Below are 16,131 nucleotides of genomic sequence, written 5' to 3' on the forward strand. Positions count from 1 at the left end.
ATTCTCCCTTTGTGTACCCGAACAGGCGCCGGCATGTGGCGACTAGGGGCTTTTCACAGTAACTTCATTGCAGTGTTAATGTAAGCTTACTTGTGACACTAATAAAGATTATTATTATTATTTTAGAAAAGTGTTTGGTTTTGTTTTGCATCTTGAATTCACCACTGAGATTGAGAAATCTGTGGAGACTGAAGTGCATGACACCAATCTTACCAATTTGACATATTGCCACTTTACATCATGGCACCAAATCCTGTTTCCTTCATAAATGTTAAAGTTTGATTATTTTAGTTTATATAGATCTTTGTAAAGGTGGGTTTTCATGATATCATGATCCTGTTCACCTAGGTTTTGCATTTGATTGGAATGGCTTTACAAGAAGAGAAACAACAAATAGAAAGTGCAACTGCAGACAGTGATTTTACTTTTAACTTCACATCAAAATTTTCACGTATGTATTAGTTTTGTCAAAAATTCTGTGTATTGGTGAATAAAGAACTCCAGAAATGAGACAGGTGTTATTCATTAGCTTTGAACTATCATTCAGGTACTTTCCTCTTTCCTGCCCCCGATTCCTATATCTCAGTTTCCTGCTGCTGAAACTTAGTACAGTTTCTTGTTCAATTGACTGCTGAATCAGTATTTGCATTTGTAAGCTGAACAGTCCTCGAATGAAACTATTATTCTTTTACTACTTCTACATTGCGCCATCTTCAATGAATAATTGCCGTCAGATTTGTTGTTACATGTATTTCTGTGGATCTGCCATTCACAATTAATTGTTTTAAAAGCTTGCAATATATTCTTTCCAACTTTTAATGAGAATACACTTTCCTCGAGTGTCCATTTGGGTTGAAACCTTAAAATCCTGATTTCCCCGCCCCACACAACCGTGATCCTGTCTACTCTTATATTGTTTTTCAAAAACATGAACTATTTGTAGTCTGCAGAAGCTGGAAAACAATAATTTATCTTTGATTTTTTAGGAATGCTTCTTAAGGACAGGCATCTTTCATAGAATCCCTACAGTGCAGAAGGGGGCCATTCAGCCCATCGCATCTGCACCGATCCTAGGAAAGAGTACCCTACCTCAGCCCATACCTCGACCCTATCCGCATAACCCAGTAATCCCACCAACCCTTTTTTTTGGACTCTAAGGCATGGCCAATCCAGATAACCTGTACATCTTTGGACTGTGGGAGGAAACTGAGCACCAGGAGAACCCATGCAGACACTGGGAGAAAGTGCAAACTCCACACAGTCACCCAAGGCTGGAATTGAACCTGAATCCCTCGTGCTGTGAGGCAGCAGTGCTGACCACAGTGCCACCCCTTTCAATGACAGCTGCAAATGATATTAGCAGTATTATTTAAGTAGTTTTATTAAGATGTACTTCATCGGGTAAAGTTATACAAATTAAATGTGTTATTTGTCAATTGTAATTTACATTGTAACCATTTACAGGTCCTGGGGAAGCTCCAGAAAATACGCCTAGTATCTTAGCAATGCTAGAAACCTTGCAAAATTCTCCCCATTTGGAGGTTTATAAGGACATGATCAAATGGATACTTAAGGTATGTACCAGTGATGCCAACCAGTTTAATTAATTTATTTCAGTTGGTCTTGTTCAATTGTAAAACCTGACTGAATTTCGGAATGCAAACAGTGAGAGAAGATTTTGAAGTGTGTATTTGGGATTGGAGTTTGCAAACTCTCATGTGATTTTCATTTGGGAGAATTCTGAGGAGAAATCCACAGACACTAACTTGGGTTCAAAGCGGAATGTGTGTATTTGACCACAGTCATAAGAACATAAGAACATAAAAACTAGGAGCAGGAGTAGGCTATCTGGCCCCTCGAGCCTGCTCCACCATTCAATGAGATCATGGCTGATCTTTTGTGGACTCAGCTCCACTTTCCTGCCCGAACAGTATAACCCTTAATCCCTTTATTCTTCAAAAAACTATCTATCTTTATCTTAAAAACATTTAACGAAGGTGCCTCAACTGCTTCACTGGGCAAGGAATTCCATAGATTCACAACCCTTTGGGTGAAGAAGTTCCTCCTAAACTCAGTCCTAAATCTACTTCCCTTATTTTGAGGCTATGCCCCCTAGTTCTGCTTTCACCCGCGAGTGGAAACAACCTGCCTGCATCCATCCTATCAATTCCCATCATAATTGTACATGTTTCTATAAGATCCCCCTGCATCCTTCTAAATTCCAACGAGTATACTCAACCTCTCCTCGTAATCCAACCCCTTCAGATCTGGGACTAACCTAGTGAATCTCCTCTGCACACCCTCCAGTGCCAGTACGTCCTTTCTCAAGTAAGGAGACCAAAACTGAACACAATACTCCAGGTGTGGCCTCGCTAACACCTTATACAATTGCAGCAGAACCTCCCTAGTCTTAAACTCCATCCCTCTAGCAATGAAGGACAAAATTCCATTTGCCTTCTTAATCACCTGTTGCACCTGAAAACCAACTTGGTGCGACTCAGGCACTAGCACACCCAGGTCTCTCTGCACAGCAGCATGTTTTAATATTTTATCATTTAAATAATAATCCCTTTTGCTGTTATTCCTACCAAAATGGATAACCTCACATTTGTCAACATTGTATTCCATCTGCCAGACCCTAGCCCATTCACTTAGCCTATCCAAATCCCTCTGCAGACTTCCAGTATCCTCTGCACTTTTTGCTTTACCACTTATCTTAGTGTCGTCTGCAAACTTGGACACATTGCCCTTGGTCCCCAACTCCAAATCATCTATGTAAATTGTGAACAGTTGTGGGCCCAACACTGATCCCTGAGGGACACCACTAGCTACTGATTGTCAACCAGAGAAACACCCATTAATCCCCACTCTTTGCTTTCTATTAATTAACCAATCCTCTATCCATGCTACTACTTTCCCCTTAATGCCATGCATCTTTATCTTATGCAACAACCTTTTGTGTGGCACCTTGTCAAAGGCTTTCTGGAAATCCAGATATACCACATCCATTGGCTCCCCGTTATCTACCGCACTATTGATGTCCTCAAAAAATTCCACTAAATTAGTTAGGCACGACCTGCCCTTTATGAACCCATGCTGCGCCTGTCCAATGGGACAATTTCCATCCAGATGCCTCGCTATTTCTTCCTTGATGATAGATTCCAGCATCTTCCCTGCTACCGAAGTTAAGCTCACTGGCCTATAATTACCCGCTTTCTGCCTAGCTCCTTTTTTAAACAGTGGTGTCACGTTTGCTAATTTCCAATCCGCCGGGACCACCCCAGAGTCTAGTGAATTTTGGTAAATTATCACTAGTGCATTTGCAATTTCCCTAACCATCTCTTTTAGCACTGTGGGATGCATTCCATCAGGTCCAGGAGACTTGTCTACCTTTAGCCCCATTAGCTTGCCCATCACTACCTCCTTGGTGATAACAATCCTCACAAGGTCCTCACCTGTCATAGCCTCATTTCCATCAGTCACTGGCATGTTATTTGTGTCTTCCACTGTGAAGACCGACCCAAAAAACCTGTTCAGTTCCTCAGCCATTTCCTCATCTCCCATTACTAAATCTCCCTTCTCATCCTCTAAAGGACCAATATTTACCTTAGCCACTCTTTTTTGTTTTATGTATTTGTGGAAACTTTTACTATCTGTTTTTATATTCTGAGCAAGTTTACTCTCATAATCTATCTTACTCTTCTTTATAGCTTTTTTAGTAGCTTTCTGTTGCCCCCTAAAGATTTCCCAGTCCTCTAGTCTCCCACTGATCTTTGCTACTTTGTATGTTTTTTCCTTCAATTTGATACTCTCCCTTATTTCCTTAGATATCCACGGTCGATTTTCCCTCTTTTTACCGTCCTTCCTTTTTGTTGGTATAAAACTTTGCTGAGCACTGTGAAAAATCACTTGGAAGGTTCTCCACTGTTCCTCAACTGTTTCACTATAAAGTCTTTGCTCCCAGTCTACCTTAGCTAGTTCTTCTCTCATCCCATTGTAATCTCCTTTGTTTAAGCACAAAACACTAGTGCTTGATTTTACCTTCTCACCCTCCATCTGTATTTTAAATTCCACTCTATTGTGATCGCTCCTTCTGAAAGGATCCCTAACTATGAGATCCTGAATCAATCCTGTCTCATTACACAGAACCAGATCTAGGACCGCTTGTTCCCTCGTAGGTTCCATTACATACTGTTCTAGGAAACTATCGCGGATACATTCTATAAACTCCTCCTCAAGGCTGCCTTGACCGACCTGGTTAAACCAATCAACATGTAGATTAAAATCCCCCATGATAACTGCTGTACCATTTCTACATGCATCTGTTATTTCTTTGTTTATTGCCTGCCTCACCATAATGTTACTATTTGGTGGCCTATAGATTACTCCTATCAGTGACTTTTTCGCCTTACTATTCCTGATTTCCACCCAAATGGATTCAACCTTATCCTCCATAGCACCGATGTCATCCCTCACTATTGCCCGGATGTCATCCTTAAATAACAGAGCTACACCACCTCCCTTACCATCCACTATGTCCTTCCGAAAGGTTTGATACCCTCGGATATTTAACTCCCAGTCGTGACCATCCTTTAACCATGTTTCAGTAATGGCCACTAAATCATAGTCATTCACGATGATTTGCGCCATCAACTCATTTACCTTATTCCGAATACTACGAGCATTCAGGTAAAGTACACTTATGTTGGCTTTTTTACCTCTGTTCTGAATCTTAACACCTCGATCAGTAACCTCTCCTAAGTTATATTTCCTCTTAACCTTTCTCCTAATTTTCCTTGTCGTCGAACCCATATCTTCCTGTAACAACCTGCCGCGTCGCTTACCATTAATGTTTTCACTTCCCGTTTTATTTCTTTTAGGATTCCTGGTCCTATTCACTGAGCTCCCCTCAGTCACTGTACCTTGTACTTTCGCCCTTTTTGATTTTTGACTATGGCTTCTCTGCCTTACACTTTCCCCCTTACTGCCTTTTATTTCTGTCCCTGTCCCGTCTCCCCCCCCCCCCCCCCCCCCCCCCCCCCCCCCAGAATGTCCTGCAGCTGCTCCGAGACATCCTTGACCCTTGCACCAGGGAGGCAACATACCATCCTGGAGTCTCGATTGCATCCGCAGAACCGCCTGTCTATTCCCCTTACAATTGAGTCCCCTATCACTATAGCCCTGCCATTCTTCTTCCTGCCCAGCTACGCAGCAGAGCCAGCCACGGTGCAATGAACCTGGCTGCTGCTGCCTTCCCCAGGTGAGCCATCTCCCTCAACAGTATCCAAAGCGGTATATCTGTTTTGCAGGGAGATGACCGCAGAGGACACCTGCAATGCCTTCCTACTCTTGCTCTGTCTTTTGGTCACCCATTTACTATCTCCCTCAGTACCTTTCACCTGCGGTGTGACCAACTCGCTAAACGTGCTATCCACGACGTCCTCAGCATCGCGGACGCTCCAAAGTGAGTCCATCCGCAGCTCCAGAGCCGTCAAGCGGTCTAACAGGAGCTGCAACTGGACACACGTCTTGCACGTGAAGGAGCCAGGGACAGTGGACGTGTCCCTGAGCTCCCACATCGCACACGAGGAGCATGACACGGGTCTGAGATCTCCTGCCATGTCGTGAACCTTCGGTTAACTTCAACAATTTCAATTCCCCCCCCAAAAAATTTAAATAAATAAATAAACAACGAAGGGAAAAAAAAAAAAACCAATGAAAAGAAACAGAAAAACAGAAACACTACTTACCAGTCACAAAAAGCACTTCCTCCCCACCCAGCTGCTGTGTGTGCTTTAAAGGGACTTTTTGGACTTCCGGGTGCGGCGATGACCAGCTGAGTCGCACGTTTCGGCAGCTCCCGGTGGAACGGACTTTTGGGCTCTTAATAAGAGCCCCAACGGCAATTTTAACGGCTAAAAGTACTGTGCGGTGAACCAGAAGGGAATCCCCCCTGGATACGGATGAAAAAAGGAGAGGAAGGTGGCCGGATTGCGGTGGATCCTTTAGAGCAGCGGCAAGGAAGGCAAGCAAAAACCAAGATGGCGTCGGAAGGTGGCAGTTTAATATGGGGCCCTGAACAACACGAGTTTTTGAAACGCTGCGTGGAAGAACTCAAAAAGGAAATTAAGAAGGAGCTGTTGGCCCCGATATTACAGGCGATCGAAGGGCTAAAGGAGGAGCAAAAGACCCAGGAGCGGGAGCTTCGGGTCGTGAAGGCAAAGGTTGCCAAGAATGAGGACGACATACAGGGCCTGGTGGTGAAGACGGAGATGCATGAGGCACACCATAAACGATGTGTGGAAAGGCTGGAGGCGCTGGAGAACAACGCGAGGAGGAACAACCTAAGGATTCTTGGTCTTCCTGAAGGTGCGGAGGGAGCGGACGTCGGGGCATATGTGAGCACGATGCTGCACTCGTTAATGGGAGCGGAGGCCCCGGCGGGTCCGTTGGAGGTGGAGGGAGCATACCGAGTGATGGCGCAAGGACCGAGAGCAGGAGAAATTCCGAGAGCCATAGTGGTGAGATTCCTCCGTTTTAAGGATAGAGAGATGGTCCTTAGATGGGCAAAGAAAACCCGGAGCAGTAAGTGGGAGAACGCGGTGATCCGCGTATACCAAGACTGGAGTGCGGAGGTGGCGAGAAGGAGGGCGAGCTTTAATCGGGCCAAGGCGGTGCTTCACAAAAAGAAGATAAAATTCGGAATGCTGCAACCGGCAAGACTGTGGGTCACATATCAAGGGAGGCACCACTACTTTGAGACGACGGATGAGGCGTGGACTTTTATCGTGGAAGAAAAATTGGAATAAGCGGGTTATTAAAAAAAGAACGTTTGAAACAAAGTGGTGGGGCGAAGAGGGGGGTAAAAAGGGGGGAAAGAGGAGTTTTATGGTATTAATCCTGCGATGTGGTAACTTTTCTTTCTTCCACAGGAGGTGGTGGGGGGAGGAAAGGAGGTGGAGGAGATGGGGCGTTGGCCATTGGGGGCGGGGCCAAGGGGGAAGCGCGGGCTCGGTTCCCGCGCTATGATAATCATGGCGGGAATAGAGAAGCAGGAAGGAGGGGGCGTCGCACGGTGCGAGCCGAGGTCACGGGGGGAAGCCGAGGTCGGTCAGAGTTTGCTGACTTCTGAGAGCAACATGGGGGGTGTAACTACGCTAGTGGGGGATCTAGTGGGGGGGGGTGGGAGGGGGGAATTATTGGGCTGCTGCTGCTGGGGAGAGGGGGGAGCTGGCATGGGGTGGGGTGGGCGGGGGGGCACCGCCTGGGGGGGACACAGCTGCGTGGGAACCTGGTGAGGAGCTGGAAAAAGGGGATGGCTAATCGACAAGGGGGTGGGGTAAAAAGCCCCCCAACCCGGCTGATCACGTGGAACGTGAGAGGGCTGAACGGGCCGATAAAGAGGGCACGGGTACTCGCACACCTTAAGAAACTTAAGGCAGATGTGGTTATGTTACAGGAAACGCACTTGAAACTGATAGACCAGGTGAGACTACGCAAAGGTTGGGTGGGGCAGGTGTTCCATTCGGGGCTAGATGTGAAAAACAGGGGGGTGGCTATATTAGTGGGGAAGCGGGTAATGTTTGAGGCAAAGACTATAGTGGCGGATAGCGGGGGCAAATACGTGATGGTGAGTGGCAAACTACAGTGGGAGACGGTGGTTTTGGTAAACGTATATGCCCCGAACTGGGATGATGCCAATTTTATGAGTCGTATGCTAGGACGCATCCCGGACCTAGAGGTGGGAAAGTTGGTAATGGGGGAGATTTCAATACGGTGTTGGAACCAGGGCTGGACAGGTCGAGGTCCAGGCCTGGAAGGAGGCCGGCAGCAGCCAAGGTGCTTAAAGATTTTATGGAGCAGATGGGAGGAGTAGACCCGTGGAGATTTAGCAGACCTAGGAGTAAGGAGTTTTCGTTTTTCTCCTATGTCCACAAAGTCTATTCGCGAATAGACTTTTTTGTTTTGGGAAGGGCGTTGATCCCGAAGGTGAGGGGAACGGAGTATACGGCTATAGCCATTTCGGATCACGCTCCACATTGGGTGGACTTGGAGACCGGGGAGGAAACAGAAGGGCGCCCACCCTGGAGAATGGACATGGGACTAATGGCAGATGAGGGGGTGTGTCTAAGGGTGAGGGGGTGCATTGAAAAGTACTTGGAACTCAATGATAATGGGGAGGTCCAGGTGGGAGTGGTCTGGGAGGCGCTGAAGGCAGTGGTTAGAGGGGAGCTGATATCAATAAGGGCACACAAAGGAAAGCAGGAGAGTAGGGAACGGGAGCGGTTGCTGCAAGAACTTCTGAGGGTGGACAGGCAATATGCGGAGGCACCGGAGGAGGGACTGTACAGGGAAAGGCAAAGGCTACACGTAGAATTTGACTTGCTGACAACGGGTACTGCAGAGGCACAGTGGAGGAAGGCACAGGGTGTACAGTACGAATATGGGGAGAAGGCGAGCAGGTTGCTGGCCCACCAATTGAGGAAAAGGGGAGCAGCGAGGGAAATAGGGGGAGTGAGGGATGAGGAAGGAAAGATGGAGCGGGGAGCGGAGAGAGTGAATGGAGTGTTCAAGGCATTTTATAAAAAATTATATGAAGCTCAACCCCCGGATGGGAGGGAGAGAATGAGGGGCTTTCTGGACCGGCTGGAATTTCCCAAGGTGGAGGAGCAGGAAAGGGTGGGACTGGGAGCACAGATTGAAATAGAGGAAGTAGTGAAAGGAATTAGGAGCATGCAGGCGGGGAAGGCTCCGGGACCGGATGGATTCCCAGTTGAATTTTACAGGCAATATGTGGACTTGCTCGCCCCGCTATTGATGAGGACCTTTAATGAGGCAAAGGAAAGGGGACAGCTGCCCCCGACTATGTCAGAGGCAACGATATCGCTTCTCCTAAAGAAGGAAAAGGACCCACTGCAATGCGGGTCCTATAGACCTATTTCCCTCCTAAATGTAGACGCTAAGATTCTGGCCAAGGTAATGGCAATGAGGATAGAGGATTGTGTCCCGAGGGTGGTCCATGAGGACCAAACTGGGTTTGTGAAGGGGAGACAGCTGAATACGAATATACGGAGGCTGCTAGGGGTAATGATGATGCCCCCACCAGAGGGGGAAGCGGAGATAGTGGTGGCGATGGATGCCGAGAAAGCATTTGATAGAGTGGAGTGGGATTATCTGTGGGAGGTGCTGAGGAGATTTGGTTTTGGAGATGAGTATGTTGGATGGGTGCAGCTGTTGTATAGGGCCCCAGTGGCGAGTGTGGTCACGAATGGACGGGGATCTGCATACTTTCGGCTCCATAGAGGGACAAGGCAGGGATGCCCTCTGTCCCCATTATTGTTTGCACTGGCGATTGAGCCCCTGGCAATAGCATTGAGGGGTTCCAAGAAGTGGAGGGGAGTACTTAGAGGAGGAGAAGAACACCGGGTATCTCTATGCGGATGATTTGTTATATGTAGCGGACCCGGCGGAGGGGATGCCAGAGATAATGCGGACACTTCGGGAGTTTGGAGAATTCTCAGGATATAAACTGAACATGGGGAAAAGTGAGTTGTTTGTGGTGCATCCAGGGGAGCAGAGCAGAGAAATAGAGGACTTTCCGCTGAGGAAGGTAACAAGGGACTTTCGTTACTTGGGGATCCAGATAGCCAAGAATTGGGTACATTGCATAGGTTAAATTTAACGCGATTGGTGGAACAAACGGAGGAGGACTTTAAGAGATGGGACATGGTATCCCTGTCACTGGCAGGGAGGGTGCAGGCGGTTAAAATGGTAGTCCTCCCGAGATTCCTCTTTGTGTTTCAGTGCCTCCCGGTGGTGATCACGAAGGCTTTCTTCAAAAGGATCGAAAAGAGTATCATGAGTTTTGTGTGGGCCGGGAAGACCCCGAGAGTGAGGAAGGGATTCTTACAGCGTAGTAGGGATAGGGGGGGGCTGGCATTACCGAGCCTAAGTGAGTACTACTGGGCCGCCAATATCTCAATGGTGAGTAAGTGGATGGGAGAAGAGGAGGGAGCGGCGTGGAAGAGATTGGAGAGGGCGTCCTGTAGGGGGAACTAGCCTACAAGCTATGGTGACGACCCCATTGCCGTTCTCACCGAAGAAATACACCACAAGCCCGGTGGTGGTGGCGACTTTGAAAATTTGGGGACAGTGGAGACGGCATAGGGGAAAGACGGGAGCCTTTGTGGGGTCCCCGATAAGAAATAACCATAGGTTTGCCCCGGGGAGAATGGATGGGGGATTTGGAATATGGCAAAGAGCAGGAGTAACGCAACTGAAAGATCTGTTTGTGGATGGGAAGTTCGCAAGTCTGGGAGCGCTGACCGAGAAATATGGGTTGCCCCAAGCGAATGCATTCTGGTATATGCAACTGAGGGCTTTTGCGAGGCAACAGGCGAGGGAATTCCCGCAGCTCCCGACGCATGAGGTGCAGGCCAGAGTGATCTCAAAGACATGGGTGGGGGACGGTAAGGTGTCAGATATATATAGGGAAATGAGGGACGAGGGGGAGATTATGGTAGATGAGCTGAAAGGGAAATGGGAAGAAGAGCTGGGGGAGGAGATTGAGGAGGGGCTGTGGGCGAATGCCCTAAGTAGGATAAACTCATCGTCCTCGTGTGCCAGGCTAAGCCTGATTCAATTTAAGGTGTTACACAGGGCGCAAATGACTGGAGCACGGCTCAGTAAATTTTTTGGGGTAGAGGATAGGTGTGCGAGATGCTCGAGAAGCCCAGTGAATCACACCCACGTGTTCTGGTCATGTCCGGCACTTCAGGGGTTCTGGATGGGGGTGACAAAGGTGCTTTCGAAAGTAGTGGGGGTCCAGGTCGAACCAAGCTGGGGGTTGGCTATATTTGGGGTTGCACAAGAGCCGGGAGTACAGGAGGCGAGAGAGGCCGATGTTTTGGCCTTTGCGTCCCTAGTAGCCCGGCGCAGGATACTGTTGATGTGGAAGGAAGCCAAGTCCCCGGGGGTGGAGACCTGGATAAATGACATGGCAGGGTTTATAAAGCTGGAACGGATTAAGTTCGTCCTAAGGGGATTGGCTCAAGGGTTCACCAGGCGGTGGCAACCGTTCGTCGAATACCTTTCAGAAAGATAGAGGGAATGGAAAAGAAGAAGGTAGCAGCAGCAGCCCAGGTGGGGGAGGGGGGGGGGGGGTGGGGGGGGGTGGGGGGGGGGGGGTGAGGAACCAGAAGGACTCTCAGGGTTGTTAATATATATGTATAATATGTATAGGTCGTTGCTATAAATAATTGTATATTGGACTGTTAAATCATATTTTTGGAGAGTGTTTATCTGAGACAAGGCAGTTGCCATTTAGTTTTAGTTTTCGTTTTTGTTATATATTATTTATTCTTTGTTTATAAAACAGGTCATTGTTATTTATACTGTTATGTTATTGTGTAAAGGATACACAATGTACTGTGATGGTTGACCAAAAATTTTCAATAAAATTTTTTTTAAAAAAGGGACTTTTTGAGTGAATGAGACCATTGTAGCTGAAGATGTACTTTGTAATCCATGTTAATCTTTATATTTGTGATGTGGAGATGCCGGCGTTGGACTGGGGTGAGCACAGTAAGACGTTTTACAACACCAGGTCAAAGTCCCAACAGGTTTGTTTCGAATCACTAGCTTTCGGAGAGCTGCTCCTTCCTCAGGTGAATCCACCTGAGGATATATTTGTGTGTATTTGTTAAGCTGGTTGGTGGGGAGGGGAAAGTAAGGGAGTGTTGTACAATATCCAACTTTCCATGTTTAATAAATATTGTTTTCTTATTACAACTAATTGCCCGTCCTGTGACTCTGTTCATCCACGTTTTAGGAAGAAAAATAAAAGGTACAGTCTTTTGAGCCAGGGTTCTATTTTGGGATCTTAGCGTCCAGTTATAACATCAACTGAGAGTAGACATAGACTGTAGTTACGCTACCTCATCTCCACCAGTAAGGCACTTTTAACAAATGCAAACTGATGCAAAATTGGCAGTGCCATGTCAGAAATGGGTCCCAATCTGACAAGAGTACCATTAAGCCAAGAAATTTGAGTACTGTTCCTGGTGCAGTCTTGCACTGTTTGAACTCCATATTGCACATGTAGAAACACCAATTTGTGAATGTAACACCAGTCAAATATTTCCAGCAAGGCTAACAGTGAATTAGCTAGTGGTCATTCGTATTTAGTGCTTCGATTCAGTTTGGATTCCAAGCAGATTTATCGAATGTAAGCTTACTCTGTTTTTTGTTTGGAAGGGTCTTGCATGAAGTGATTTTGTGACATCTCATTCCAGTTCCAGTTTTGGACATCCAAAATAAACTGTTTCAGGGTGGGCACTGTGAGGAAATAGAAAAAACAAATGTTTCTCTGGTCTAGGCTGAGGTGCATTGTTTCAACAGAGGAAAAATAATTTTAATCTGTTCCGGGTGCACCATTGCTTCACACTTTATCTGGATAACTTGATGCTGATACTGCTGATAGCAACAATTTTGAGAGAAAACCATGACTTGCAGGTTCCATTTTAAGTGACACATGATCCAGATGGACGTATGCTGCCAGTTCTTCATTGTTGCTACTTACCACCACTATGGGGGCACTGTCAGCTCAAGGACTGTACCTTCGCACCACCTTGTCACGGTCTTTGGGGGCTCAGCAATAAATGCAGCTTTTCCCGAAGCTTGAGAACAAATAAAAGGAAAACTTTGACCTTTGATGAGAAGCAAACTCTGCCACCATTGATTAGTTGGTTGTGAAACTTTAGAATTCTCTGAATCCTACTGTGTGAATGCTCCTAAAACACTGGGAATGCCCAAGTCTGGTCAGTTAAGTGCCTGATGAGCACTTAATTCCAACAGACCTTAGAGGCACCTCCTGGTTCCTGCCACTTCTCCAATAGGTGAGCAAGACCCCTGTCGCAAACATTAAATTCTGCTCTTTGTGTAAGATAGAGTTCAAAGTATATTAAAAATAAAATGTACAATTGATTCTTTTTATTGACTTCAGCAATTTGTAATTCCTGAGTAGTGATTTCTGTGACTATTGTAGAAACTAAGGATTTTGTGCGTTAAATGAAGTAAACATCTACAAATTGTATTTTGTCACCCATCTATTGTGTTCAAAGATGTCTTGCAAAATTTTGAGCAAACATAATCCACTTTGCAATGATATTAGTCCCTGTCTTCAAGTCGTATATAAATGTGGAATAATTCCAGCAGGTCTGGCAATATCTGCGAAGAGAGAAATCGAGTTAAACTTTCTCTTCTTCAGAACTCGTGTTGAACTGGAAACAGTAATTCTGTTTCATTCTCCACAGATGCTGCCAGACCTGCTGAGGTTTCTGACTGTTTCCATTATGGCAGATTTATATCATTTGCAGTATTTTGCTTTTATAAAGACTGAATAATTTTTAAAAAATGTTCATTGCCCATTGGAAGAGAAAATCTTGGTTACTTTCATCACGCAATCAGAAAGCAAATATCAAATTTGCCCTACACACTGCTCTTTGCAGATGGTGTGATATCTTTGCATGAAGATCAGTGTGTATTTTGAGTGATGTAATGGATTGGAATGCTATTTTAATTTCAGTGCACTCTGAAATTAATACATGGGCAACAGTAACATTTGTTACCAAGTTAGAATGTTTTTCACTCACCATAAATTAAAGTAGGAAAACTGCAGTAGAAATACTCCGCTAAACAGTGGCCTACGGTATTGTAAGCTTTGTCATATTTGGAATCAATTGGTGCTGAGTTAGGGGAAGAATAATTACTTTATTTAGACACCCGAAGTTCAAGAAGTCCAAAATTCTTAATAAAAAGTTAAAACCAAGTAACAATTGTACATGCCCAATTTTTGTTTACTAACAGACGTATTTCTTCAGCTGCTTACTCTAATATCGGCCCCTCTCACTTAAATGTACTTCATCTACCAGTTTTATTGGCCAGCTCATGTCATTTGGTATGAAAAATGAGATTTCATTCCAAAAGGATATTTTGAAAAACTAATTTCAAGTAACCTTTAGCTGAAATAAGTGACCTGTGTAACTGAAAGGCCTCTAGATATGAATACCAATGTTCTTCTGTGAATGCATAATTTTATGGACCCTGGAAGGCAGGAATTAATGTAAATGTTAATGTCGCACTAATAAAATGGATTGTTCGTCAATGTTCAAATCTTAAAAGGCTAATTTTTGTTTTCAAGCTTTTTGGAATTGTTAAAAAGATGAGAGAACGGACTAGTTCAGCTCCTGTTGTAGAAACAGAAGGGCATGGTGTGGAGGAGGTAAGATAATAGAATGAAATCAAGATTCTTTAAAACATTTTCTGTTCCTGAAAAACAAAGCTGAGCTTCATACAGTTGTATATTTAAATTTTAAGCTGGCTGGGAGATGTTTTACAAAATGTGTGCTGAAGTACCAAAATATTGTAGTATTGCAAAATTATTTTGTAATATTTACAATTTTAGGTGGTCCGAGATACAGTTTTTGTAATATATTTTGTGAATAATAGGATCTGGTTTATGTTTCCCTTTCAAGTTATGACCTTGCGTCAAATATTAAATGAATGTTTTGAATTTTTGTTTTATATTTTTCTCATTCTTTCTTCTCTGCTCTTCTACTCTGCTGAAAGCACTGGCTGCTTCTTGTAATGGGGCCTCGACCATTGACAGCCCCCATTGTTTAACCAAAATATCTATTTATTTATGTGTGTACTTTGATTGTGTGGCACATCGGCAAGATGTTAATCTGCAGGAATTGTTATATTACATCTGATATCTGTATAAATATCTGCAAACATCGGGAGAGCTATCTCACAGACTAGTTGAGCAACAGCCTGACATAGTCATACTCACAGAATCATACATTACAGACAATGACCCATCACCACTATCACCATTCCTGGGTATGTCCTGTCTCACCGACAGGACAGACCCATCAGAGGTGGCGGCACAGTGGTATACATTCGGGAGGGAATGGCCCTGGGAGTCCTCAAGATCGACTCTGGACCCCATGAAGTCTCATGGCTTCAGGGCAAGGAAATCTCCTGCTGGTTACAACATACCACCCATCATCAGCTAATGAATCCGTACTCCTCCATGTTGAACACCACTTAGAGGAAACACTGAGGGTGGCAAGGGCACAGAATATGCTCTGGGTGGAGGACTTCAATATCCATCACCAAGAGTGACTCGATAGTAGCACCACAGAACGAGCTGGTTGGGTCCTAAAGGATATAGTTGCTAGACTGGGATGGCAGCAGGTGGTGAGGGAACCAACAAGAGAAAAAAACATACTTGACCTCATCCTCACCAATCTGCCTGCTGCAGATGCATCTGTCCATGACAGAATCGGTAGAAGTAACCACCTCACAATCCTTGTGGAGGCAAAGTCCCGTCTTCACATTGAGGGTACTCTCCATCGTGTTGTGTGGCACTACCACTGTGCTAAATGGGATGGACTTCAAACAGATCTAGCAACTCAAGACTGGGCATCCACGAGGTGCTGTGGGCCATCAGCAGCAGAAATGTATTCAACCACAATCTGCAACCTCATGGCCCAGCATATCCCCCACTCTACCATCACCACCAAGCCAGGAGATCAACCCTGGTTCAATAAAGAGTGCAGGAGAGCATGCCAGCAGCAACATCAGGCATACCCAAAAATGAGGTGTCAGCCTGGTGAAGCTACAACATAGGACTACTTGTGTGCCAAACAGCATAAGCAGAAAGTAATAGAGCTAAGCGACTCCATAACAAACTTATCAGACCTAAGGGAAGCAGTCTTGCCACATACAACTCACTGGAGGAGGAGGCTCCACAAATATTCCCATCCTCAATGATGGAGGAGCCCAGCACATGCGTGCAAAAGACAAGGCTGAGGCATTCACAACAATCTTCAGCCAGAAGTGCATAGTGGATGATCCATGTTGGTCTCCTCCGGAGGTCTCCAGCATCACAGATGTCAGTCTTCAGCCAATACGATTCACTCCACGTGATATCAAGAAACGGCGAAAGGCACTGGATACTGCAAAGGCTGTGGGCCCTGACAATATTCCGACATGTGCTGCAGAACTTGCCGTCCGGTATAGCTGCAACACTGGCATCTACCCGACAATGTGGAAAATTGCCCAGGT

General features: G+C 45.5%; 1 protein-coding gene across 3 annotated transcripts in view; it reads left to right on the top strand.

Moving 5' to 3' along the window:
* ubr2 (ubiquitin protein ligase E3 component n-recognin 2) overlaps window positions 1–16,131 on the top strand; it is a 231,668-nt gene that overhangs the window by 169,652 nt on the left and 45,885 nt on the right. For all 3 annotated transcript variants that reach the window (XM_072510121.1, XM_072510112.1, XM_072510130.1), the window contains exons 26-28: window positions 349–451; window positions 1,465–1,574; window positions 14,201–14,281. In XM_072510121.1, coding sequence (XP_072366222.1) covers window positions 349–451; window positions 1,465–1,574; window positions 14,201–14,281 — 294 coding nt within the window. The remainder of the gene's footprint in view (window positions 1–348; window positions 452–1,464; window positions 1,575–14,200; window positions 14,282–16,131) is intronic.

Source organism: Scyliorhinus torazame, chromosome 1 (assembly GCF_047496885.1).
Source record: "Scyliorhinus torazame isolate Kashiwa2021f chromosome 1, sScyTor2.1, whole genome shotgun sequence".
NCBI lineage: Eukaryota > Metazoa > Chordata > Chondrichthyes > Carcharhiniformes > Scyliorhinidae > Scyliorhinus > Scyliorhinus torazame.